General features: G+C 39.2%; 1 protein-coding gene across 1 annotated transcript; it reads right to left on the reverse strand.

Moving 5' to 3' along the window:
• LOC122563554 (14-3-3 protein beta/alpha-1-like) lies at positions 1-26,817 on the reverse strand. The gene is made up of 5 exons (XM_043717425.1): positions 26,289-26,817; positions 5,255-5,378; positions 4,568-4,731; positions 2,753-2,848; positions 1-1,700 (listed from the first exon to the last, which is right to left on the reverse strand). Exons 1-5 carry the CDS (start codon positions 26,589-26,591, stop codon positions 1,641-1,643), a joined length of 747 nt encoding a protein of 248 aa, XP_043573360.1. The 5' UTR covers positions 26,592-26,817; the 3' UTR covers positions 1-1,640.
• Between the last annotated feature and the right edge of the window lie 201 nt (positions 26,818-27,018).

Genomic DNA, 27,018 nt, shown 5'->3' on the forward strand with positions numbered 1-27,018 from the left:
TCAGTTTGTGAAGAATGTTTTATTGGCATTGCATATTACTTTCAGTTACCAGCTTCAAACTTTAAAAACAAAATAGGGTATTCCTTCATTAAAATTTTACGTACATATACATATATATGTATATATTAAAACACAGCAGTGCTGGATTAAATACTGCCAATATTTCCACGATGACAAAACTACAGTCGAATCTGACAAATCCTAGGTCCCTTCAACTTATTTTAATCCAATTTTGTTAAATCAGTTTTCACCTCAAAAATATTTCATAGTAGAAAATAACAGCACTTTATAGAATTAACTGAATCAATAACTAATAAAACAAGTTACATTTTAAAATAAAGGGCACAGAGCATCTAACACTGCATGAGCCAATAGGAAATATACCAAACTACTATAAGCTATAGGAAATGATCCAGTTAACATTTTGCATTTTTACCAAAACACCACAGATTGAGAGTCAGGTATTCTGTACCAACAGTAATTTCTCCCTTTTATTAACCTGGCTGAAACTGGATTTCTTTCTTGCATTAATTTCTCCAATCTAGTTTATTTTTCTGGTTCTAAACTGGACAACGTTTCTGAAGAAAAAAACTGGAGTACAAGGGTGACTGATTTGATAGAGATGGAAGATAAAATCTTACAGTTTGGCTGGTTTAAGAATGGGCATAGAAATCGATTTAGGAGAGTTAGGAAAAATCACTAAGCTACTTACTTAGGATTACAATGTCCGTTATTACCAGAACGCAGAGGGATGGCGTTATTTAGAATTCTGTTGTTGTTGAGACTTTCTTTTAATGCACAACTTTTAAACAAAATTTCCTGTTTTTCCATCCCATCCCACCTAACCCAACAAAAAAAAACAAGACAAGTAGCTGCCATGCAACTTCCTGTTAGTAGGAATGAAAAGCAGTACAAAATTGACTAAAATGGGGTTTCAGCAAGGCATCTGAACAATAGAGAAAACTCATTATGCAATGGGTTCAGAACATGAGACAGCTCTGGGACTTGAATCTTGATCGGCCAGCTCAGAACACAATGTAAATTGCTAGATTGCCAAGCAGCTCCGAAAACCTTGTTTTAATAAATATTGATCCACCTTCAGGACCATGACACTAAAGCTGAGTACACACTTTTGAGTAACAATGTGCTTATGTCTGGCATACACTATCTGGTGTGTACCAAAGTATGCACATTCCAAACCTGAAATGTCAAGCAATAGTCTTTAAGAATCAACGGCCATATTTAAAGTGCTCTTCAAACACTTTCTATTCTGTGTTTTGGATTTTAGTCATTTTCCAGTCTCCATTCATTAAAAATAGCTGCTCTTGGCAATCATAAATTTCCTTTGCAAACCAAAAAGGACCTACATCAACTTATTCACAAATACGCCGCAAATTTAATCTCTGCTGTTTGTGTAGCAGGTGCCCAACTGCACACTACAAAGTCAGAACAATTAGCAAAAGAAAGCTAAGGAATGGCATTTGTTCCAAGCTGCAGATTTTCATAGGCTAAATTGTGGCATTCACATGTGCATCTATTCAGTATTGGTGATTGAGAAATTCCTTTCTTGGAATTGTCAGTGGAACACTAAAGAATGAAGACATGTAAAAGAGGATTGGACAGCAGCTCCATCTGTGCGTTTAGTTCTCTCCCCCTTCTCCACCATCAGCATCATCTGCCGCATTATCAGAGGTCCATAACTGCAAGAAAAGCAACAATTTTCTAAGCCTATATTTTTGAAAACCACATGTTTGACAATGTAGTATATACAAGTAGAATTAGTGATTAATATTGTGAATACCAAATATCATTTTTAATTGTCAGGAAACACATTTCTAAAGTTACAAAAACAATATACACACAGATGTCAAACTTTCCATTAGTTCAATACTTGGGGGCCTCTGCAGACTTAGCTATTTGTTCTGGCTATTTTGCTATGTTCTGACTTCTGATAAAGCTTGCATATATAAAGTTTAATGGCCATAATGGTATATTCTCTCAATACTTATATGAAGAATAATTTTTAATGTTACAATTTGCTTTAATATAGTATCATTGACAGAATAAATGATCACGGTGCAGAAAAATGGAGCAAGAGGATTAGAGGAGGTATTTGAATGTATAATCAGTAAGACGTTCGAAAAATCTTTTAAACACAAAGAAAGAGATAAACATCAGCTTTGGGACAAACAGAAGGGCAAGTCTGCACATGGTCCAGACCAATGTAAGCAAGGTGACATGGTGCAAATGAGGTGAATCTCAATAGTGAAAAGGTTTTGATGAAGGTTAAAAACCTCTCTTTGGTGTTTCTCACATCTTAGTTAAAGGGAATTCTGCCATGCTACACTGTTGCAAATTCCAAAGAGAGGGGTTATTTGTACATTATACACAAGTTGAGGCAAAAAAATTAAACATTTTTCAAATGCTTGTTTATTCCAAAGCTTGCATTAGATTTCTGAGCAAGAGGTTGCAATAATTTTATTCTAGACACTGTCCAGTGTTGCAAATTTCTGTTAAGTTTCTAAGTTTCAGTCACTTGCATTTAAGATTTTCTATTCCTCATGGTGATTTGACTGTATAAATATTTTTATAGTATTCTTAACCATATCACTCTTATTTACATTATATTGAAAAACATGAGCATTAATGGTCTTTAAAAAAAACTGTTTAGATTTTGTATGCCTCAATCTTCTCATTAAGCTCAATAACCATTTATTGAAATATTGTTACAGTGTTGTATAATTTCACTTACCGTCAGGTTATCTCTAAGTAGTTGCATAATGAGTGTACTATCTTTGTATGAGTCTTCATTCAGTGAATCCAGCTCTGCAATAGCTTCATCGAATGCCTGAAGACAGCAAAGGTCAAAAAATATTTCAGTACTGTACTATAAATCAGTTGCAAAAATGGGAGAATGAAAAAGGACGCAGCAGCTTAACGGAATAAGCTATTTTAGAGTGATGCATAATTTGGGATGCATTTAAAAAAACATACAGCGCTGGAATTCTGTTCTGTAATTAATAACTTCAAGGTAAAAGTTACCAGATTTTAAAAAATATAGTAACAGATATCCAGAATACAAAAAAAATTGAGATCCTGTAGTGCACCCTTGCTAATGTAGTCCACACTTTTGAATTAATTTTAAAGAACAAACAAAAAAATCTTCCAATTTATCCAATTGTTTGTAGGACCATTGCTACAATGACTATAAATTTAAAAATAATTCGCTGAGTGTGAAACAAGCTCTTTCCTACATTATTACACTCTATGCCTATCTTTCCCATTGATCTTAAGGGGGTTAATCATTTGGCCAATTTTTACAGCTACCTTTAATAATATTTGATTTCCTCTTAGCCAGGTATTTATCAATTTGTTTAAAGACCCACAACCCAATTAGGAAATAAACGCTTACACATTTGCTTGAATTTGTGACTTTGCACTTATTGTTTACAATTTTTTGTCATATGGTCAACTTATACCATTATTCCACATCGCTAAATCAACCATGTTAGAATTAGACAAAACAGTGAAGTGAACAAAAACACCATGTATTAACATCTGTCTTTTTTTGTTATGAACTGCACTGCTTAAGTAGTTGAATTTCAGCTATATAATTGGAGGAAGTTGCATAGATAAGGCAGAGCAAGATCACTGAGGAATTCAAGACATCACCAAATGTTCTAAACTCAAAGCTTTGGGAGTTGAGAGCCAACAGGCAATGAGCAAGCAAGTCTCAGCATAGGGCAGGATACAGATAGTGCAGTTTGGTAAGGTGGAGTTTATGGAAGGTAGAGGATAATGTATCAGGAAAGAAGTGGTTAGCACTTCTGCCTCACAACACTAGGGTGCCAGGGTCGATTCCAGCCTCGGGCAACTGTCTGTGTGGAGTTTGCACATTCTCCCTGTGTCTGCGTGGGTTTCCTCTGGGTGCTCCGGTTTCCTCCCACAATCTAAAGATGTGCAGGTCAGGTGAATTGGCCATACTAAATTGCCCATAGTGTTAGGTGCATTAGTCAGAGGGAAATGGGTCTGGGTGGGTTACTCTTCGGAGGGTCGGTGTGGACTGGTTGGGCCGAAGGGCCTGTTTTCACACTGTAGGGAATCTAATCTAAACTATGAAGACAATGACGATACTATCAGCTTTTCAGAACAGAGTTAAAGTAAGTGCAGCAATAGGCAATTTTTCAGGAGTGGAAATAAGCAGTTAGAAGTTTATTTGAGTTCAAAACTAAACTTAGGATCAAACAAATCTGTCATTTCTCACTGGTCTTAGAAAAGTAATAAAGTAGAAGAAACCTAAAGGTGAGGAACCAAGTCTTCTCCAAAATTAATATAGTTTTTATGTGACAATTTATCCAGGCATAGTATATTCAATGAACAAGAGTACAGAGTTGTTATGATGCAAAGGACTGTCCATTGGTGTATTACCGAGTGACAATCTCCTGCCTTTTCCCATATCCACACACACTATTTCTATCCAAATAATTATTTGGATTCTTCTCAATACCTATTGAATGATAACAAGGAAAAATATTTTAAAAAGGTAGTCCTTGACATTTTTGCTTACCGCCTTGGCCAGTGCGCAGGCTTGCTCTGGAGAGTTGAGAATTTCATAGTAGAATACTGAAAAGTTCAGGGCAAGACCTAATCGGATAGGTTGTGTTGGCTGCATGTCTGTCTTACTGATATCAAATGCTTCTTGATATGACGACTGGGAGTTCTCAACAGTTTCTGTGACAAGACAGAATATAAGCCTGAAAGTAGCCTTCATTTTAGCAGCACTTACGTAATCACTAAGCGTTTTTTTGTTATCGAAAGTGTTCCCTTGCCTGTAATTTTAGTCTATCGCTATTTCTCTTTTCCTCCCCTACTCCATTCTCCTCTCCACAACCTGCAATTCATACCCCAATTGCTTCCATCCCTTTGCAGCGTACTTCCTCACAACTCAATCTTCTAAATCTATCAGCATTTTCTATCTATTCGACACATAATTACAAGTCATATTGATTTGGATGGTGTAATCTCATACACAACCATTCTTACAAACTCAGCAGAGGCAAAACATCAAAGATTTTTGCATCACAGTCTAATTTTCCATCATCCTCAACTGATACCAAAATCAGATTAGTATTTGAAGATTTCATATAGAATCCTTTTGACCATTCTATACCACTATATTGGTGAGTTAACATGCAGTGTCACAAATACCTTCTGTATGTTGTTTGCAGATAATATACCGGCAGTAAAAACTTACGTTTTTTGTTTTCAATTGCAGCTACTTCTGCAAGATAACGGTAATAATCTCCTTTCATCTTAAGATAGAAGACTTTGCTCTCTGAATTGGTCGAAGTTGGTATTAGATATTTATCCAGCAAATACTGCAAGAAATAAAATTATTTGCGTTATATCAGACTCTAAAATATCTAAACTCATTTCCAGAAACTATAGGAGTAATCATTAAAATCAAAAAAGTATTATATTTAGACTAATTATAAATTTTATGAAACTTTTGGAAGAATACCTTACTATTTGTTAACAGAGAACTTGTATATATGCTTTGTAGCTCATTCTAAGAATGTGAACATCACTGTACAATATTAGAGTTACTCTGTAAATTCTGATAGATTAATTTTAATATCAAATATTGCAGACAAAGCACACATGGTGAGTAAAACGTAGGCATAACAAATTTTAACTAATCTCACACGTGAAAACTATAAGACTTAATAACTGTATGATAAATTAAGTCCTAAACAAAACAGGCAGATACATGCCTGGGAAAAAGAAATCAACACTTAACAGTGTTGATAACCCAGAAACTGTATGAGATGGTCCGTTAACGTACTAACAATAATGAATACCACTGTTAAGAAGAAATGAAGGGAAGACTACCTAGAGTAATTTTGGAAATGCAGACTTGAGAATTGCTGGAAAAGAAACATTTTGTTGAAGCTTTTTGTCTTTTACTCATCAGGACAATTCACAAGAACTATCAAAGTAAAAGGACACCAAATCTTATACAGAGAGTGAACTCTGATTGGTGTTGTCATGAAGAATGTACCAGTTAATGATGACTGAGTTAACTGCCCCGCTTTTTAAAATTTTAAGCAAGGCAGATGCACTCTGATTGGTTCATTTTTCAGAGAACATTATTTTCCCTTTGCTTTGGTAGTTCCTGTGAACCATCCTGGTTGGTACAAGAGGAAAAGCTCCAACAATATGTGTCTTATCTTTTACAGCAGAATATCCAGCACAAGGCATTTAAAAGTAGCACACAGCTTGGGTTGATTTAACTCAGTTGGCTGCATGGCTGGTTTGTGATCCAGAGTGACACATACTATACAAGTTCAATTCCCACACCAGCTGAGGTGAAGCATTTTCCTTTTCAACCTTTCCCCTCGCCTGAGGCATAATGACTTTCAGGTTAAACCACAACCAATCGTCTCTCTGCAATGACAAAACAGCTATATGGTTTAGTAAGAACCATGTGTCTTCCCATCATGTGCTTGTACATTCCCCCCTCCAACAGTTTCTCTTGCTTAGCTTTCCAGAGTGATGTGCAAGTGATAAATACAAACCTTATACACATTATACCTTTTTAAGATAATTATTTCCTACAGCAGATCTACCAAACATGAAAGCATGTTTTCTTAAAAAGATATAGCCTCAGAAGCTAAATATTTATAGTTGTGTAAATGGAATATAATGATAAATTCCTTAATACAAATAGACATTTTTGGAGGTTCACAGAAATGGAAATGGCAGAAGAAATGAAGACTACATTATGCAAAATAACATATTTACAATTCACAATTTATCTTCTACATGTCACCAACCAATATCACCGAAACAAATTAACCAGTCATTTACTTCATTGCTGTTTGTGGAACTTTGAAACCTTCTGATAATTTGTGCATAAAGACCTGGATAACACTCAAGCTGCACTGGTAAGCTGCAAGTAGCATTTGCATCACGGAAGTGCCAAACAATCACCATGTCCAACCAAGAGTATTTTCTTCCAGGAATTGGCCTAAACAACATTTTCTGAATTGCTTCAAAAGCAAGTATATCCTTCCTGAAGTAAGGAAATCAAAGTTCATTAAGGGGGTGTGGGCTTCACTGGGAGGGCCAATATTTACTGCAATCTCTAGCCTCCCTTGAAATGGTGAGGATGCACTGCCTTCTTGAACTTCTCAGTCCATTCAATGTCAGTACATCATTGTGCTATGAGGCAAAGAGTTCTAGGATTTTGACTTAGTGACAGTGAAGGATACAGAGGGACTCGGATGGGAAATATCTCTGCTAACCTGGTCTTTCTGGATGATAGTTACAGTGTGTTTGGAAGTGCTGTCTAAGCAGCCTTGGTCAACTTCTGCAGTGCATCTTCTTAAGGTAAACATTACTGACACTGTGTTGGTGGTGAGTGTTTGAGCATGTGGTGCCAACCCTGCCAGCTGCTCTGTCTTGGTTGCTCTCAACCTTTTGACTTTTATTAGAGCTGTACTCATCCAAGCAAGCGTGGAATAATCCATCACACTCCTGGCTCATGCCTTGTGGACAGGTGGACAGGTTTTGGGGAGTCAGGACATAAGTTACCCACAGCAGGATTCCTAGATACCGATTTGCTCTTGTGGACACATTATTTATATGGCTAGTATAGTTAAATTTCTGGTCAATGATAATCACCAAGTTTTTATTAGTTGGGGGATTCAGTGACAGTAATATCACTAAAGGTCAAGGGCACTGGACACAGTAACCTATAAATAGTGTCACCAATGCATTGTACAGTTATTGTAAGGCTCCATTACTTTAACACCCTATCCACCTTGCAATAAAGGCCAATACTCCATTTGCCAATATATTTGTTGTACAAGCCTGCTACTGTTGTGATTCATGTACATTCATCCAGATCATTCTCTACAGCAGCCATTCTGCAGTTTTTCTCCATTTACTAAATACTTTGGTTTTTCTATTCTACACCTCGAAGTGACAATCTCATATTTTCTCACAACGTACTCATTCTGACAATTTTTTGCCGACATTCTTTGCAGACTTTTGTGTTCAGCTCAAATTCCTTTCCTACCTATCGTGGTATCGTCAGCAAATTTAGCCACAGTATAATCAGTCCCATCATTCAAGTCATTAATATAGATCATAAATAGTTGAGGGCATTGCACATATCAATGTGATACTCCATTTGTTTCAATTTGCCAACCTGAAAATGATCCATATCCTCCTAATTAGCTAATCCTCTATCTTTGCCAACATAATACCCCAAAAACTGAACTCCTATCTTATGTAATTATCTTTTATGAAGCATATCATTGAATTACTTCTGAAAATTGAAATACACTATATGTACTGTTATCCCTGCTTGTGACACACTCAAGGAATTCTAATAAATTTGTCAAACAATTTCCCTTTCCAAAAACAATTCTGGCTCTGCCTGATTATGTAATTATTTTCTAAATGTCTCATTACCACTTCCTTGTAACAGATTCCAGCAGATATCCAAGGTAGATGATAGGCTATCTGAGCCTGGCTTTTTGCCTCCTTCCTTTCATGAATACTGGTACTTCTCAACCTTTTGGAAAGAACAGACTTTTCCAGAATCTTGGAACTTTGAAAGAATACAATTAATGTGTCCACTTATTTTTGCAACCACTTTGTAAAGATGCTAGAATACAGGTCATCGGGCCAGCATTTAATCCCATTAGTTTTCTTAGTACTTTTCCCCTCTAGCAATCATGAGAGCTGTAATTTCCTTCCTTCATTTTAACATCTGCTTTTCTATTATTCTTGAGATTTTTTCTCCCAACTTCAATTGCAAACAAGAAAAAAAATACTTGGTCAACGTCTCTGCCATTTCTATGTTTCCCATTATTAATTTCTCAATCCAATCCTCTAAGAATCAAACATTTACTGTCAATACTCTCTTCCTTTTTATATACTTGTAAAAGCCCTACTATCCTTATATTTTGCTAGTTTCTATCTTTCACACCAATTTCTCCTTTTTTAGTCATCCTTTGCAGGTTTCTAACATTTTCTCAATCCTCTGGCCTACTACTAATCATTGCAGAACTGTTCTGTCTTTTTTTAAAATTTGATAATATCCTTAATTTTCTTAGTTAGCCACAGATAGTGCATCCTTCCTACTGAGTCTTTAGTTCTCAATGGAAAATATCTTTGTTGAGTGTAATGAAACATATCAAGAGCCGACCACTGCTCCTCTACCATGTTCTCTTTTCGTCTATTTTCCCATTCCAATATTAGCCAGTGCTATCTTTACACCCTTGTAATGTAGAATGTGAAATTCTATCATTAAATGATCACTCTTATAAAGCGGATGTTGACTATGAAGTCATTAATTAACCCTCTCATTACACATTTCCAGGTCAGAAATAGTCCATTCCCTCTTCCGATGCAGAACAGTGTTCTAAGAAACTGCTCTAAAAACATTATGAACTCATCCTGCAGGCCAAATTTATCAATTTGATTTGTCCAGTCAAGATCGAAGTCTCCCATGGTTACAGCAGTACACTCACGATCACTCACCTCTTGATTTTTTACAGAGTAGCTGAATGACCATGAAGGGGCACATAAACTCTCACCAGTTCTTCTTCCCTTTGCTAATTCTTATGTACTCCAAACTGATTGTACATCTTGACTCTCTGAACCAAGATTATTTTTGATTTGGAGATGCCGGCGTTGGACTGGGGTGTACAAAGTTAAAAATATCAAAACACCAGATTATAGTCCAACAGGTTTAATTGGAAGCACACCAGTTCTTGGAGCACAATCACCTGATAAAGGACTGGCACTCCGAAAGCTAGTGTGCTTCCAATTAAACCTGTTGGACTATAACCTGGTGTTGTGTGATTTTTAAGATTATTTTTGATTGCCTCTTTTCTAACAAAGCATTAAGTATGTGTTGTAGCACAGAGGGACCTAAGGATTCAGGTACATAATTCTTTGATGTTTACTGCACATATACAGGGTAGTTTTAAAAAAGGCATTTAGCATGCTTGCCTTCATTTCTCAGTCCTTTGAGTATCGGAGTTGGGAAGTCATGTGGAGGTTTACAGGAATTAGTGATGCCTCTTCTGGAATACTGTGTCCAGTTCTGGTCAACCAGTTATAGGAAGGATATTATTAAGCAGGAGAAGGCTCAGAAGAGATTTACCAGGATGTTGCCAGATATGGAAGGTTTGAGTTATAAAGCAAAGCTGGATAGGCTGGGACTTTTTCCATAGGCACATAGGAGGTTGAGAGGTCACCTTCTAGAAGTTTATAAAATTATGAGGGGTGTACATAGGGTTAATGGTAGGTGTCTTCCCTAGGATGGGGGATTTCAAGACTAGGGGACACATTTTTAAATCTCTCTCTTCTCACCTTAAAAAGAAATAAGGGGCAAAGTATTTACACAGAGTGTGGTTCACATGTGGAATGAACTTCATGAGGAAGTGGTGGATGTGGGTACAATTACAATGTTTAAAAGACATTTAGATAAGTACAAGAATAGGAAACGTTTGGAAGTATTCTGAAGTATTTACCTTTAAATGAAACTTCTTCTGAAATGCAGCTGAAATGTATCCTTTTGAAATATGTGTTGGCTTTTAGGAAAACCTGGTTATTGATGATTCGGAGATGCCGGTGTTGGACTGGGGTGTACAAAGTTAAAAATCACACAACACCAGGTTATAGTCCAACAGGTTTAATTGGAAGCACACTGGCTTTCGGAGCGACGCTTCATCAGGACAATCACCTGATGAAGAAGCGTCACTCCAAAAGCCAGTGCGCTTCCAATTAAACCTGTTGGACTATAACCTGGTGTTGTGTGATTTTTAACTTGGTTATTGATGAGAAGTGTGGCTGCAGAGGAGGAGGAAATAATGAGAATTTATAGTGATCTTTTTGGAAGGTTAAGAAAATCCAAATGCTAGTTTAACCAATGCAGGAATGAGAGATTTTAATATTGAAACAATTCTGTAAAGTAAAATTGTTTGTTAAAAAATCATGAGATATCCAAGGGGAACATAAAACCATACTTTAAAAAGCCATGATTAAAAAAACGTTGTGGCAATTGTTAGGATTATTGCCAATGGATTGCATCTACGAGCATTTTGAGAAATGAAAATGTGAACATTGATACTGGAGGGGAGAAATGCAAACTTGAACAAAGGTAGGTAGGGAGATTGGATTGTGTATGTGAAACTTTGTTTATGTCCTATCTCAAAATAATAGTGTGTTGAAGGCTGACAATGGGCATCAAAATGGAAAGGCATTCTATTATCAGCATTAACTTCTCCAAAATAAGAATTACAAATAGAGATTAAGGAGAAAATCATTTTTCTTAAGTTAGTGGCATTTCACCCACCTCTAGCATGATGCCACCTCAAAACCTATCTATCCCTCCCTCCACTGTCAGCATTCTGTATTGACCTTTATCTCTATGACAACCTGATCCACTCCTCCGTCCCTCCTCACACTCCCATAGCACCTTCTGATGCAATCACAGAAGGCGTAACACTTGACCATTCATGAATTCTAACCTCACTGTTCAAGGCTCAAGACACACCTTCTAGATGATGACTTCATTCCAAGTCGCTACAACCCACACATAGGATTACATATGCAGCAACCTGTATGCTCTATCCCTCATGAAATATAGGAAGTATGGTTAGTAAGTTTACAGATGACACCAAAATTGGAGGTGTAGTGGACAGCGAAGAAGGTTACGAGTACAATGGGATCTTGTTCAGATGGACTAATGGGCCAAGGAGTGACAGACGGAGCTTAATTTAGATAAATGTGTGGTATTGCATTTTGGGAAAGCAAATCAGGGCAGGACTTAATGGTAAAGTCCTGGGGAGTGTTGCTGAATAAGGAGATCTTGGAGTTCAGATTCATAATTCATTGAAAGTGAGTAGACATCAGGGAGAGATAGAGCCTGAAGTGAGAGAAAAACAGAGAGATAAAGGAGTGAGTAAAGGTCAGCCTGGAAGAATGAATAACTGACAATGGGTTGTGTGTGCTAGCAGCCTATTTGATGACAAATCTGGTGTCTGGGGTTTGGGGTAAGGACATGGGAGAAGGTGCTCAAGCATTAAAACTGTTGATATTGAGTCCAGAAGGCTTCAGAGTTCCCAAGCAGAAAAATTATGTGCTATTCTTCAAAATTGTACTGAGCTTCACTGGAGCACTGCAGCAAGCCTGCAACAGATATGTTGGCCCGGGAACATTTCTGCCAACAGAACATGGGTTACCAGAATTGTGAATGTATTCTTTTCATGGTCAATTCTCTTCACTGACACCATTTTTTTCTCCAACTTTGCCTAACATTTAACTGGTTGGCATATGAAAATTCAAGGAATCATACCAATGTTCTTAATACAAGCAAAATTGCATCCACTCCTACCAAAGTTCAATTTTAACCTGGTGAAGTGTGATATACCAGTCATTTATTTCTGCTAGGTGATGCTGAAATCTTGGTCTTCTATTGCAGTTCAGAATTGTTTCTCTTCATTAGCATGGTACACTATCCAGAGACGGTTTTGAAGCCTGCAAAACCTAACTTTCTTGCCTTTTTTAGCACCAAGATTTGGATGGCTGTTTGAGAAATGGAATCCATTCTGGCAATTTTCATCAACATACTTTACAACCTTGTCTCCTGACTGAGGCCACATGCTAGGATTTCCTCTATTTGCATATTCATTCTACCTAAGCAGGGATGACAGCTACATCCAATCTTTAGCTTTCTTCTCAAATATCTTGAATTCTCCAAGCTATTTTCCTTAGCAACTTGAATCCGAGTCTCTCGGTTCGGGTAGGGGATGCTACCACTGCCCCACAAAAACCGCTACACAATTATTTGTCTGACCTACAATCCTATCGACTAAGTTTAAGTGGGGCCATGCACCTGTTGTTCTTGCTTCATACCATGTTAGACAGCAAGTTCAGCAGGAAAGCAATGTTAGTGAAGTGGTAGTCTTGAAATTACGTGTTAATGCGCAAAGACACAAATGACCAGTAAATAATTCAAACTTGCCCATGATACTGACCTTGTTCCTCCTTAATGTTGTCACAATTGTCTTAATATTGCTCCACTTTGGAAACTAAGCAAAGGTGCCAGACAATGTAAAGGTCAGGTGTGGTCAATTTGAGATCATGATTTTAAGAAATAATAGTATCGTCTTCCTTTAAAAAATGCTATCAGCATGGAATTCGAAGGTGTTCAGTTATAACAGTACTGGGCTCCATTTATAGAATTATACTTATTGCACTTGAAAACAGTTGTTTTAGAACTCCACTTAGTATTGCTTAATTTAGAGTTTAAAAATATCCTTGCTTTTGTTCAAGTGTCTCTATAAGATTAGAGTCAGCTGATTGACTGAACATGCAAAAGAAATAGATTATGCATCATTGTAATTTTTCAAAGCCAAATGCTAATCTTTATTCAGTGTTAGTTTATGCCTTTTTCTTACTCTTACTGAAACTGAGATATTGCCTTATAAAGACCATACAACCTATATAAACATTCAGCCAAATAACTACTACTCATGTGGATTCTATCTGGTAGTGTAAGAGGTTAAACTAGCCTCTCCTGAAACCTAGAAATGGCCAACTCATGGGAATCATAAATCCTGATCTATTTTCTGCTCACTAACCCAGGGCATCAGTCACACTACCCATACTGTAACCCTGATTATTACTAGCTAAGTCAGCAAGAGTTTCAAGATCAAACCTGCTTCTGCACTGGCTTAGCTACTGACTGCCTAAAATCAGCTGAGTCAGTGCTGCTATCTGTTAGCTCAGTGCTGCATTGCACAATGAACTATCTAGTTTTAACAAAGAAATGAGGACAAAAAGAGAAAAAAAAAACAGCCTCAGTGTGTATCATTGGTTCTGGTGGCGTCAATGAAAATGATTATCTGCAATAATGCCAATGATTCTTATAACAGGACATTAAAAACTCAGTAATATTTGAAGAATAATGCCCTGCAAGGATGAAAGCTGACATTTAGCTTTCAACAAACATCAGCGGAACAGTTTAACTAGTTATTTCTCTCACTGCTGTTTGTTTAGCTTTACTACATGCACATTGGCTTCTGCGTTTGTTCACATAGACTTGTGGTTATAGGGCAAGTGGTGGCTTGTTTGCCAATCACATCCCCACTAGTCAATAAAAGGGCAGACAACACTAATCCTATTTTTCAGCTTTTGGTCCATAGCCTTGGGTTCTATAGCAACACAAATAAACATCTAAATACTGCTTAGATGATATGCAATAATAATCATTATACTTCAAAAGCAATTAATTGGCTATGAAGTACATCATGAGATGACATGCAAGGTATTATAAAAAATATCCAAGGCTTTTTCCTCAGTCTTTCTTATTTACTGAATGAATATATCACCCAGTAGGGTAATGAGGAAGGTTTAAAGCTTGATTCTTCCCCTCTGCTGAGTTATTTTATTTGAACGGTACAAGTGACACCAATGTGCCATTTTTATGGGAAGGGAGTAGAAGCTCAAAGAACAGAAAGACTGCATCAACCAAGATTCCTATTCCTAATTCAATAACATGGGAAGACAGTAGTAATGTCATTGAATTTGTAAACATGAGCCTGGTTCTAATGTTCTGGGGATCTGGTTCGAATTTCACCATGGTAGATAATGAAATTTGAATTTTAAAAAATCTGGAAATACAAGTTAACTTAATGACAACTATGTAATCATCGTATAAAAACCCATCTGATTGACCTAATCTCCTTTAGGGAAGGAAATCTGGTCTCCTTACATGGTCTGGTCGTCAAAGGGGGTCACCTAGCTTGTACAAGCTTAAATAAACTTTAACTGTTTGCAGAAGTCGGTGTGTGCAAATTGCATCTCGTGTGCAAAATCTCGGGAAAAGAACCTAACCCTTGCAGGCATCCACAATGACTCAGGTGATACTGTTCCATTTATTCTGCAAATACATGCCCTTTATGAAGGTATACTAAAACATGCTCAATTGTGAATATATTTACACCAATTACTTTGGATGATCTTTTGCAGCTTTATCCCAATTCCCCATGTGCAATATGTAGTGTGCAGAAGAGGAGGATTTGGACAACGGGATAAAATGTCCATTGGATAGCTCCCTATTTCTTCACTACTGATTTTTCAATGTTCTTATATAAGCAAAAACAGGAGACCATATCTGGGTCACAGAATGTGTTCTGGAAAGTGCATTTGTGACAAGGATACATCGCAAAACTGAAAAAATAATCAGTTAGACACAAGCTTGGTTGACATCTTTGGAAGATGGCATTCGAATTGGGACTAATGCATCTTAATTACTCCAGAACTAGAAGGCATAAGTTTAGGGTGAGAGGGGAAAAACTTAAGAGGGACCTAAGGGGCAACCTTTTCACACAAAGGGTGATGTGTGTATGGAATGAGCTGCCAGAGGAAGTGTTGGAGGCTGATACAATTACAACATTTATAAGGCATCTGGTTGGGTATATGACTAGAAAGGGTTTAGAGGGATATGGACCAAATGGGTCGAGATTAGTTAAGGATATCTGGTCAGCGTGGACAAGTTGGAACAAAGGGTCTGTTTCTGTGCTGTACATCTCTATGACTCTATAATTCAGCAGTTCATGTAGATGTGCAACAAGATCTGGGCAATTTAAGCTTGCATAGTTAAATGGGAAGGAACTTACCTAGCACTTAAATGACCATCAAGAGAGAATCTATTTCCCTTTGACATTCAATAGCAATATTGATGCCGAAGCATCCACTACCTACATCTTAGAGGTAACTATATACCAAAAACTGAACTAAAGCAGCCACAGAAATACTGGTGCAACTGTAGCAGGTCACAGGCTGGAAACTCTGAAACACATAACTTACTTTCTGACTTTCAAACTTTGTCCGCAATCAATAAGGCAGACATCTGGAGTATAGCGAAACACCATCCACTTGCCTGAATGAATACAACTCCAACAACTCACAAGCAGCTTTACATCATTTCAGATAAAATAGCTTGGTTGATTGTAGTCAACATACACCACACACATACAAGCATTGCTGATGTACTGGTATCATGCAAGATTCCCATTCTTGCAATGAGAGTTCGATTTCCAGGTGGTGCACTGGCTACTTTTGACCTCCAGCAAGGAGCTACTATTTCCTGGCCTGGCACAGCAGACCCCCATAGTGGCCTCTGAGTGTGGCATAGTGACCTCGCAGTGTTGGCACACCAGCCTCCTGGCATGGCACGTTGCATTATGGAGCCAGGGCTCAGTGTGGACTGGAAGCTAAGTGCCAGCATGGTCTGCTATACTGAGCTCTTTTCTATAATGCTGGACATTTTATTTCTGTATTTTCTTGTAATAAAAGAAGCTGTGCCTAGGTGCTTTTGTATTTAAGTTGGTGTTGTAATTAGCAACATATAAACCTTTCACTATACTCCTGAGTATATTTGACAAAAAAGGCAATTCTATTGTATTCTAGATGCACTGCTGCAGGAACTTAAACTCCTTCAACAATACCTTCCAAACCATCTACACTTTAAAAGACTACAATAGACAATAGGTGCAGGAGTAGGCCATTCAGCCCTTCGAGCCTGCACCGCCATTCAATATAATCATGGCTGATCATTCCTAATCAGTATCCTGTTCCTGCCTTATCTCCATAACCCTTGATTCCACTATCTTTGAGAGCTCTATCCAACTCTTTCTTAAATGAATCCAGAGAGTGGGCCTCCACTGCCCTCAGGGGCGGAGCATTCCACACAGCCACTACTCTCTGGGTGAAGAAGTTTCTCCTGAGCTCTGTCCTAAATGGTCTACCCCATATTTTTAAGCTGTGTCCTCTGGTTCGGCACTCACCCATCAGTGGAAATATGTTTCCTACTGCCAGAGTGTCCAATCCTTTCATAATCTTATACGTCTCAATCAGATCCCCTCTCAATCTTCGAAACTCAAGGGTATACAAGCCCAGTCGCTTCAGTCTTTCAGTGTAAGGTAATCCTGCCATTCCAGGAATTCCAGGACTACACCTGAATGCATGGAAACAACATCACCTGAAATTTCCCTCCAAGTCACACATTATCCTCATCTGAAACTATAATTACTATTCCTTCTCTGTCACCTAATAAAAATTCTCCAATTTCCTTCCTAACAGCATTGTGGATGAACCTACACCACAAGGACTGCAGCAGTTCAAGAAGGCATTCACAAGGGCAATTAGAGATGGGCAACATAAGCTGACTTAGCCAGTGATACTTACATCTCTGGAAGAATGAAAACAGAAATAGGCATAGAAAAGCAAAAGTATAGGTTCAAGATATCTGGCCGGCATAGACATGTTAGACCAAAGGGTCTGTTTCTGTGCTGTATATCTCTATGACTCTAAATGGCAAACGTCAATACTGTGTAGTCATCAGTAATATCTACTTTACCTAGGGTGTCGAGCAGCTGAGAAGTGTTAGTATATTTTCAAAGGGACAAAAGCAGATTGTATGTTTTTGGGTGTGGAAAAATGTACATGTGATCATTTTGTAATTAAATCTGCATAAAGTTGGAAAACTATTAGGTGTTATTGGCATGGCAGAACTGGATCTCAATTTTCTTGGTCTGCACTCAGCTGATTTTAAACTATAGCTTTCTACATATTTGATTTTTAAAAATTGGAAGACAGAATGCACAGTTCTGATCCACCAGCCAATCCAGTTACCCTCACAGCTTGTTACAAAATGAATTTTTAACAATATTGGAAATTACCAGATTTGAAATAGGTTTCATCTATAGGCTTGTAGCTTTCTTCTCTAGATTCTAGCAAAATGCATTGTGAAAATATGTTACATGTGGAGGGTAAAAGTCCATCACTAAACAAAACTCCGCTCCCCTTTAAATTTTAAATGTTAAGAGATCAATTCACATTTAATTTACCACTGGAATTTTAAAAATATTTGTTTTATTTGTAATAATTGAATGTTTTAAAATGTTGATCTGTGTATTGCAACTAATTATTTAGTACATAGCAAATGGATAAGGTCAGTCTTGAGAATATTCATCTTGCCTAAAGTGATTGTTAAACGGAACATTTCCATTACTTCTTTGCCTTACTTCAAGATCAGCTACATTCAGCAGAAAAAGCTAAACATCGTTGATATTTGGTAATTAATGCAAAAAAAACCAAGTGTCTTTTAAAAGTACTGTCTGATGCTGAAGAAGTTATATTAAAATATGCACATGCTGTATGAAAGGAAAATTTCAACCTTGGTTAGGAGGTAATACTCTCAAAGTCAAAATCAAGTACTTCGTTCAGAACTTGAGCATATTATCTATGCTGACACTGCAGTGCAGTAGACAGAATACTGCATTTTCAGAGGTGCCATCTTTCGAACAGAGTGTTAATATGAGGTCCATCTGTCTTCTCAGATAAAACTAAAAGCTCTTATGAAATAATGAGCAGCAGCATGGGAGTTCTCTCTGCTTAGCATTAACACCAACCAACATAAAATCGTAAACAGATGAAAAGTTCCTTTGACCATTGTGCAACCTTGTTCTGTACAAGTTGGCTGCAGTATCTACTAATAAGAGTCTGCATCAAAAAGCAATTCAGTGTTCCTCATTGACTTTGGGATGGCCTGAAAATGTAAATGGCTAGAATTTCTTTCTATCCAAAAACCGACTTCTTTTAAACTTCTCACAGGAGGAAAATTCATATATTTGTTAATAACTAGTCCAAAAACTGACAATGAACACTAAAGACATTTGACAACAATATTTGCCATTGTAGTCATCGTTTGGAATTTCAGCAACTAAACATATGCTCTATAATGCAGGCTACTGGAAGTTTCCTGCAGAATACACAGTCTCCCCACACCCAACAATTGTGGCCTCCAACAGGCACATTGTTCCATAACTTGCCAGCTCAACTGTAATAAAAACGCACACTCAAGCATCTTTTAGCAAAAGCGATTAATGGCCTTATTACATATTCTGAAATGTCCAAAACTAACACAATGGAGTACAAGATCAAAGAAGCTTTGTTAATTATTAATTATAATACACTGATCTATCATTCCTGAAAGCTAGAAAGAAGCAAACAATTCAAATCTGGAGTCTAATAAGATGGTGGGTTCATGCAAAATATTAGCTACTTCCAAATTTAACAATTTTGAAATAAATGTTAAAAGTCAGTTGAAGTTTGGATCTCTCTTGAAGATAATAGTAAATACAAAAAAAAGACTTAAGAGTGGGTTATTTCCCACATCATGGCCAAATATAGTTCAAAGAGAAAGAATTCAACAAGGAAACTAATCAATATTTTAAAATTTATACTATTTGCAGAAATCAAACATGCCAAATTCATCCATAAAAGAATGCCAGTTACATCCAAGCTTCTTTAAGCATTATATCCAGACTTAAATCAACAAATCAACATTCAGTGACAAGCAATAAGTCTACAATCTGTTGGGAAACTGGCAAGTGCCAGATTTAATGCTGAGCTTACAGCCAGCTAAATCCTTCATAGACAGTAGCAAGTGGCTACAATTGGCCTCAATGGTTCAGACTGGGAAAGAAGGGGCAGCGAAAATGTTCACTTCTGATCATCATCAACCATCCCTTGCCAGAAAAGTTGGTAAATGTGTGTTGGGTGAGAAGAGCTCATGTCCTGTAATGCCTCCACAATCATAAAACCTGTCAACACGCACTGTCTAGGATCACACAAGTTACACTTGAGAGAAGTAATAGATACTTATAAAATTATCACCCAGCAGAAATGAGATGTTTCACATTCAAGGACCATCTTTTCAGGTTAGCAAAATTACGAGACCTGCTGAGTATCCAAGTATAACATTTGAGTAGATTCCAGGTGAAGGAATTTCTTCTGGATCATCATATCCAATATTTCAAAGCTAGATTAAGCAATTAAAGGATGTAACAATTTTTTATTTGTACAACATTAGTATTGAGTTGGTTTTAAATTAAAGTACAATCAATAATTTGACACTAGAGAACATACAATTACCAATTCTTTGATGCCCATAGTCTCTTTTCTTTATTTATTCATGGAATGAGAGTGTCACTCGCTAGGCCAGCATTTGTTGCCCATCTCTGCTTGCCCTTGAAAATACCATGGTCAGCTGCCTTCTTGAACTTCTGCAGTCAATTAGTGTGGGTAAACCCACAACTCTGTTTAGGAGAGTAATGCAGCAACTTGATCTAGCAACACTGAAGGAATAGTGATATATAGTTGCAGCAAAAATTACAGGGAAAGTAATTCTTGAGTGTTGTTGGAATTTCACTTATACTGGCAAGTGGGGACTAGGTTTATAAAATCATGAGAGGCATGGATAGGGTCTTTTTTCTAGGATAGGGAGTCCAAAATAAAATACATAAGTTGAAGGTGAGAGGGGAAAAATTTAAAAGAGACTTAAGGGGCAACTTATTCACGCAGAAAGTTGTGCATAAATGGAATGAGCTGCCAGAGGAAGTGATGGAGGCTGGTACAATTACAGCATTTAAAAGGCATCTCAATGGCTAAGTGAATAGGAGGAGTTTAAGAGGGATATGGACCAAATTCTGAAAAATGGGACTAGACTATTTTAGGGTGTTTGGTCAGCATCGATGAGTTCAACCAGAGAGTTTGTTTCTGTGCTGTACAACTCCACGACTCTCCTCCATCATATTCCTGACTTGTATCTTGTAGATGATTGCCAAGCTTGGGAGAGTCAGGAGGGGAGATATTCATTGCAGCATTTCCAGTGTCTGACATGCTCTTGTAGCCACTGTATTTATATGGCTAGTCCAGTTCAACTTCTGCTCAATGACAACATCAGGATGTTGATAGTGAGTATTCAATAATGTAACCATTGAATGTCAAGGGGCAAAAGTTAGATTTGCTCTGCTGGAGATGGTCAATATGTCTCAAATGTTACTTGCTACCTGTCAGCAAAAAGTTGCATACTGTCCAGGTATTGCTATATTCGGGCATGGACTGCCCTGGTATCCGAGGAGCTGAACATTGCGTTACCAGCAGCAAACATTCCACTTCTGATCCTGTAATAGAGTCAAAGTCACTGATGAAGCAGGTAAAGATAGTTGAGCCTAGAACACTATCCTGAGGTACTCAAAGGGCTCTTGCGGTGCAACGGTAATACACATATCTCTGAGCAAGTTCAAGCCGCATCTGCTCCAGAGTTATGTAATGACAATTCTGAACAGGTTAATTTGAAAATATTTGCTCCGAGGAAATCACCCTCAACAACGTTCCTTTGTGCCAGGTATGACTCCAATCAGTGGTTTCGCTAGTGATCCTAGATGCCACTAATTTTCAAATACAGTCATACAGCATGGAAACAAGCCCTTCGGTCCAACCAGTCCCTGCCAATCATGTTCCCAAACCAAATTAATCCCACCTGCCTGCTCTTTGGCCCATATACCTCAAAAAAGTTGCCCCCCATACCTTTTTAAAATCTTTGTCCTCTTGCCTTAAAAGTATGACCCCTAGTTTTTAACTCTCCCACCTTAGAGAAAAGACCTTTGCAATTACTATGTCCCCTCATGATTTTATAAATTTCATTATAAGGTTACCCTTCAACCTCCTACACTCCAGTGAAAAAAAGTCCCAGCCTATCCAACCTATTTTTAAGACCCAATCCCTCCATTCTCACCAACATCCTAGTAAATCTTTTCTGAACCTTCACCAGTTTAATATCCTTCCTACAACAGATCGGCCAGAACTGCACACAGCACTCCAAAAAAGGCCTCACCGACATCCTGTATAACCTCAAAATGACGTACCAACTCTTATAAGCAAAACATATGGTAAATGAAGGCAAGCAAGCTAAACATGTCCTTAACCACCCTGTCCACCTGTGACACAAACGTCAAAGAATTGTGTGGCTCTGATGTCACTCTCACCTCACCTCTGGAATTTGCTTCTAGTCCATATTTGGACTAAATCGAGAGTGTGGTGCAGGAAAAGCACAGGAGGTTAGGCAGCATGCGAGGAGCAGGAGAATCAATATTTCAGGCATAAGCCATTCATCAGGATGAAGGGCTTGTGCCTGAAATGTCAATTCTCCTGCTACTCGGATGGAGCCTGACCTGCTGTGCTTTTCCAGCACCACACTCTCCACTCTGATCTCCAGCATCTGCAGTCCTCACTTTCTCCATGTTCTTACTGTGTTGAGGTCAGGAGCCAAGTATGGAATCCAAACTAAGCATCAGCAGCATGCTATTGCAAAGAAAGTGCTGCTTAACAGTACTGTTGATGGCAACTTCCATGGCCTGACTGATAATCAGCTGGGGTAGTAATTGGCCAGTTTTGTTTTGTCCTACTTTGTGCATACAGGACATGTCTAGACAATTTGTCGCATTGTCTGGTAGACGACAACGTTGTGAAAGTATTGGAACTTGGTTAGAAGCACAGCAAGTTCTGAAGCACAAGTCTTCCACAATATTACTAAAATGTTGTCAGGGCCCATAGCCTTTCCGGTATTCAGTGATGCCATCCATTTCTCGTTATCATGTGTAGTGAAATAAGTTTTCTCAAAACTAGCATGAGTGATGCTGAGGACCTCTGGAGAAAGGCAAAATGATCTTCTACTCAGCACTTCTGGCTGAAGATTATTGCAAATTTTTCAGTCTGGTCTTTTTTTTCCAATGATGTGCTGGGGTCCACTATTGAGGATGGGGATATTTGCAGAGCTCGTCTTCAGTGAGTTGTTTAATTATCCACCACCATACACAATTCAATATGGCAAGACTGCAGAGCAACCAATCAGTTGGTTGTTGAATTGCTTATTCTGGATCAGTGGTGCTGGAAGAGCACAGCAATTCAGGCAGCATCCGACGAGCAGCAAAATCGACGTTTCGGGCAAAAGCCCTTCATCAGGAATAAAGGCAGAGAGCCTGAAGCGTGGAGAGATAAGCTAGAGATAAGCACCTCCGCCCTCAGACCCCACTCCTACAACCGTAACAAGGACAGAACGCCCCTGGTGCTCACCTTCCACCCTACAAACCTCCACATAAACTAAATCATCCGCCGACATTTCCGCCACCTCCAAAACGACCCCACCACCAGGGATATATTTCCCTCCCCACCCCTTTCCACCTTCCGCAAAGACCGTTCCCTCCGTGACTACCTGGTCAGGTCCACGCCCCCCTACGATCCACCCTCCCATCCTGGCACTTTCCCCTGCCACCGCAGGAACTGTAAAACCTGTGCCCACACCTCCTCCCTCACCTCTATCCAAGGCCCTAAAGGAGCCTTCCACATCCATCAAAGTTTTACCTGCACATCCACTAATATCATCTATTGTATCCGTTGCTCCCGATGCGGTCACCTCTACATTGGGGAGACTGGGCGCCTCCCACCAGAGCGCTTTAGGGAACATCTCCGAGACACCCGCACCAATCAACCAAACCGCCCCGTGCCCCAACATTTCAACTCCCCCTCCCACTCTGCCGAGGACATGGAGGTCATGGACCTCTTTCACCGCCGCTCCCTCACCATGTCCGGACTTGTCCGACCTGCCTAGCTCCACCCTCACCCTCCTCTAGCTTATCTCTCCACGCTTCAGGCTCTCTGCCTTTATTCCTGATGAAGGGCTTTTGCCCGAAACGTCGATTTTGCTGCTCGTCGGATGCTGCCTGAATTGCTGTGCTCTTCCAGCACCACTGATCCAGAATCTGGTTTCCAGCATCTGCAGTCATTGTTTTTACCTTGTTGAATTGCTTAGTTCTATTACTAGCTGCTTACGCTGTCTAGCACGAAAGTAATTCTGTTTTGTGGTTGACACTCTTTTTGTTTAAGGTACGTCTGTGCTACACAATGCTACAAACGACATTTAAGTCCTCCACCTGGAGTATAATTGTTGGCCTTGCCATCCTCAGTACATTCCCCAATTGCCATGAGATCTCATGAGGTCAAGAGTCAATGTTTAGAACTCCTAGGGCAATTCTCCCTGACTGTATACCACTTGACTGCCTCCTCTGCTAATGGGACCAGATATTCCAGGGATGGTAAAGATGTTGTCTGAGACATTGTCAAACTTGTGGAGTTGTATCTTACAGTCAATGTCAGGCTTGTTGTTTGACTAATCTGTGAAACAGCTCTCCCAATACTGGAATGTGCTCTCCAATGTCTTTGCAGGGTAAACAGGGCTGTCCTTGCTGTGGTCATCTCCTGTGCCTTAAAACAATGCCAGATAGTTCACCCTGGTATCCTTTAAAAAGACATTTTAGTGGTTGATATAACAGAATGGTTTGCCAAGCAATTTCAGAGGGCAGTTAAAAAGTCAACCACTTTACTATGGGTCTGGAGTCACAAGTATGCCAGACAATTTCCTTCCCTAAAAGGACACTGATGAACCAGAAGGATTTTTATAACAATCGACAATGGTTTCCAAAGTCATCATAAAAATCTGAATTAAAAAATGTTTTATTTTATTCATTTCAAATTCCATCATCTACCGTTCAAAACCGTGCCACCAAAAAATTATCTGGGTCTCTGGATGAAAAGTGTAGCAACAATAAAACTAGTTCTTGGCCTGCCCTAGCATCTTACTTGGAGATATTTATCTGCGCCATACGTTGTAGTCTATATAGAAAGAATGACTGCCATTTAACTCATGCAATGCTTTTCTACACCTTTTTTCACCCAAAGCTGTTCCATATAGTTTGTCCACTCTGTCCACTTTACCAACAGCTAAGCATTCTGCTTTATAATCCATAAACTCTGGAATTTACCTCTCATCACTTCTGTCCTACTACATCATTCCAAATCCTAATATTCGTCCATGAATAAAGACTTCACCAGCTTCTTTGGCCATATTACCTATTCCCCTACCCTTCCAAATTGTATCTAATCCAAAACTTCAGAAAGTCAGCACAAGATTTTGTCCCGGCTACAATTAACTGGTGGTAATTATTGAAATTTATTTTAATTTTTTTACAGAGACAGCCCTTTATGTTCAAAGACTTGTAGATGATACCTTTCCGAAGAAATATTCACAAAGACAATGCATGCTGCAGATATAGTAAAAGAGAAATGCATGTATTTGATCATTAGACCAGATAGCTTAATAGAATTAATACAGAGTAAATCTTAGCAACATGGTGCAAAAGTACATACATGAGGCAGTCAGTTGCTTGAAGTCTGAGAATACAGAAGCGAATAAAACTTGACTCATGGCTGGAATTTTCTCAAATGATCTTGGCTATTCAAACAGTACATTAATGGTCCAAACATGTGCATGTCAGTTTAGTATGAGAATCAATGTACAATTATTTTGTGTATATAATTACCTCAAATAAATGATATGTCACTAGAAATCCCTAATCTTGGGCCATTTGGAAGGTGCTTCAGCAGTGACTATTCAGTTATCCCAAAAAATTATTTTTTAATTAATTAGCCCACTTCAATGCGGCAGGCAGCTACAGTGACCTCTGAACAGGTCATCTATATAGGTTGACAGAGTGGTGGTGGGAAAGGGGGAGCATTTACAACACTTCCATATAACTCGTTATTCCTGTACCATTAAATACAGTTAACAGCATCATTTCCACCTAGCTAAGAAAGCAAAAGGATCTCCCCTCTTACCTTCCCCTCCTCTCAACCCCACCTCCCCCAATGAAGTGATGGCAAAAACCGCTGATTTAATGCCAGTCTCCTCTGAAGCTCAGTTCTCATGATATTCCCACGCTTATAAACCTGGCATCACACATATGATAAAAATTGCAGATTCATACGGTGATGGGGGGGAGGGAGGAGAGAAGGCAGCCCAGTTTACATTTAAAATGAGGGCCAACCATCTGTGAATGCTAACGTTTCATTCTAAATGAATGAAAAAAATTGTCCACACCTGGATAATTACAACATCTGGCCAGTTCATCTTAAATTTTATTTCCTCCGGGTGGGCTGAGCGAATCGCTGCTTGCTCGGATGTACGTTGGCGTTTGCCAACTGCCTACCCCACCCGACAGCCGCAGCTCAATGCAGAGGGAAGGTTGCCCTCTCTCCTCCATTTTCTACCGGTTACTCCTGTCTGATGGAGATGGTGATACAGGAGGAAGCGCCGCTTCAGAGCCAGAGGACCAGCTTTCCAACGTCCTGTGGGGATGGATATGTCAGTGACTGGGAACCTCACTGTATTTCGCAGTGTCGTTTTTTTTTAAATTTGCTCCAATTTCCCATTAAATCGAATGATCGCGAATAAAAAATCCGCGGCAGCATCCTCCCCCCCCCCCCCCCCAATATATATATTTTTTTGTTTTCCTCACCAGGACATCATGGCAGATCTCCCTCAGCTCAACCTCCACCTTCTCCCGGTACTCCTTCACCATATGCAGCTTCTTCTCGCTGCCGCCGCCCTCGCCGGTTTTCTGCTCGATGCTGGAGATGACCCTCCAGGCCGAGCGGCGGGCGCCCACCACGTTCTTGTAGGCGACCGACAGCAGGTTCCTCTCCTCGTTTGACAGCTCCTCGCCCCACTGGGTGACCGCCTTCATCGCGGCCGCCATGTCCTCATAGCGCTCCGCTTGCTCCGAAAGCTTGGCTTTCTGCACCAGCTCGTTCTTATCCATGGCCGGAGCTGCTTTAATTGGGTACGTTTGTATGAGATAATTCCCACCCCCCTCCCCCCTTAGTGTGTAATTATCGGGTTTCTTTTTCCTCTGTGGGGCGGACGGTCGGAGCTGCTCTCCCTCTCCCGCTGCCTCTGCCTCACGCTCGGCTCCTCAGAAACCAAATGGCGGTTGAACGCGCTCTCCCAGCGAGGGGGGGTCTGCACTTGCGCAGCGTACCGGGTATGACGTCATTGAGACCTCCCCACCTAAAGATACTGCAGGAGAGACCAGAGTCTGACACCACCCCCCCTCCCAACCTACCCACACCGACCCCTACACATCCGGAGATAGTGTAGGGGAGACCTGACAACCCTCCCAAACCCACCTTCCTAAAGAGGCTACAGGACAGAGCAGACGCGGATACTTTTCTTCTCTCTCTTTCTCT

The sequence above is a fragment of the Chiloscyllium plagiosum genome, chromosome 27, assembly GCF_004010195.1.
Source record: "Chiloscyllium plagiosum isolate BGI_BamShark_2017 chromosome 27, ASM401019v2, whole genome shotgun sequence".
NCBI lineage: Eukaryota > Metazoa > Chordata > Chondrichthyes > Orectolobiformes > Hemiscylliidae > Chiloscyllium > Chiloscyllium plagiosum.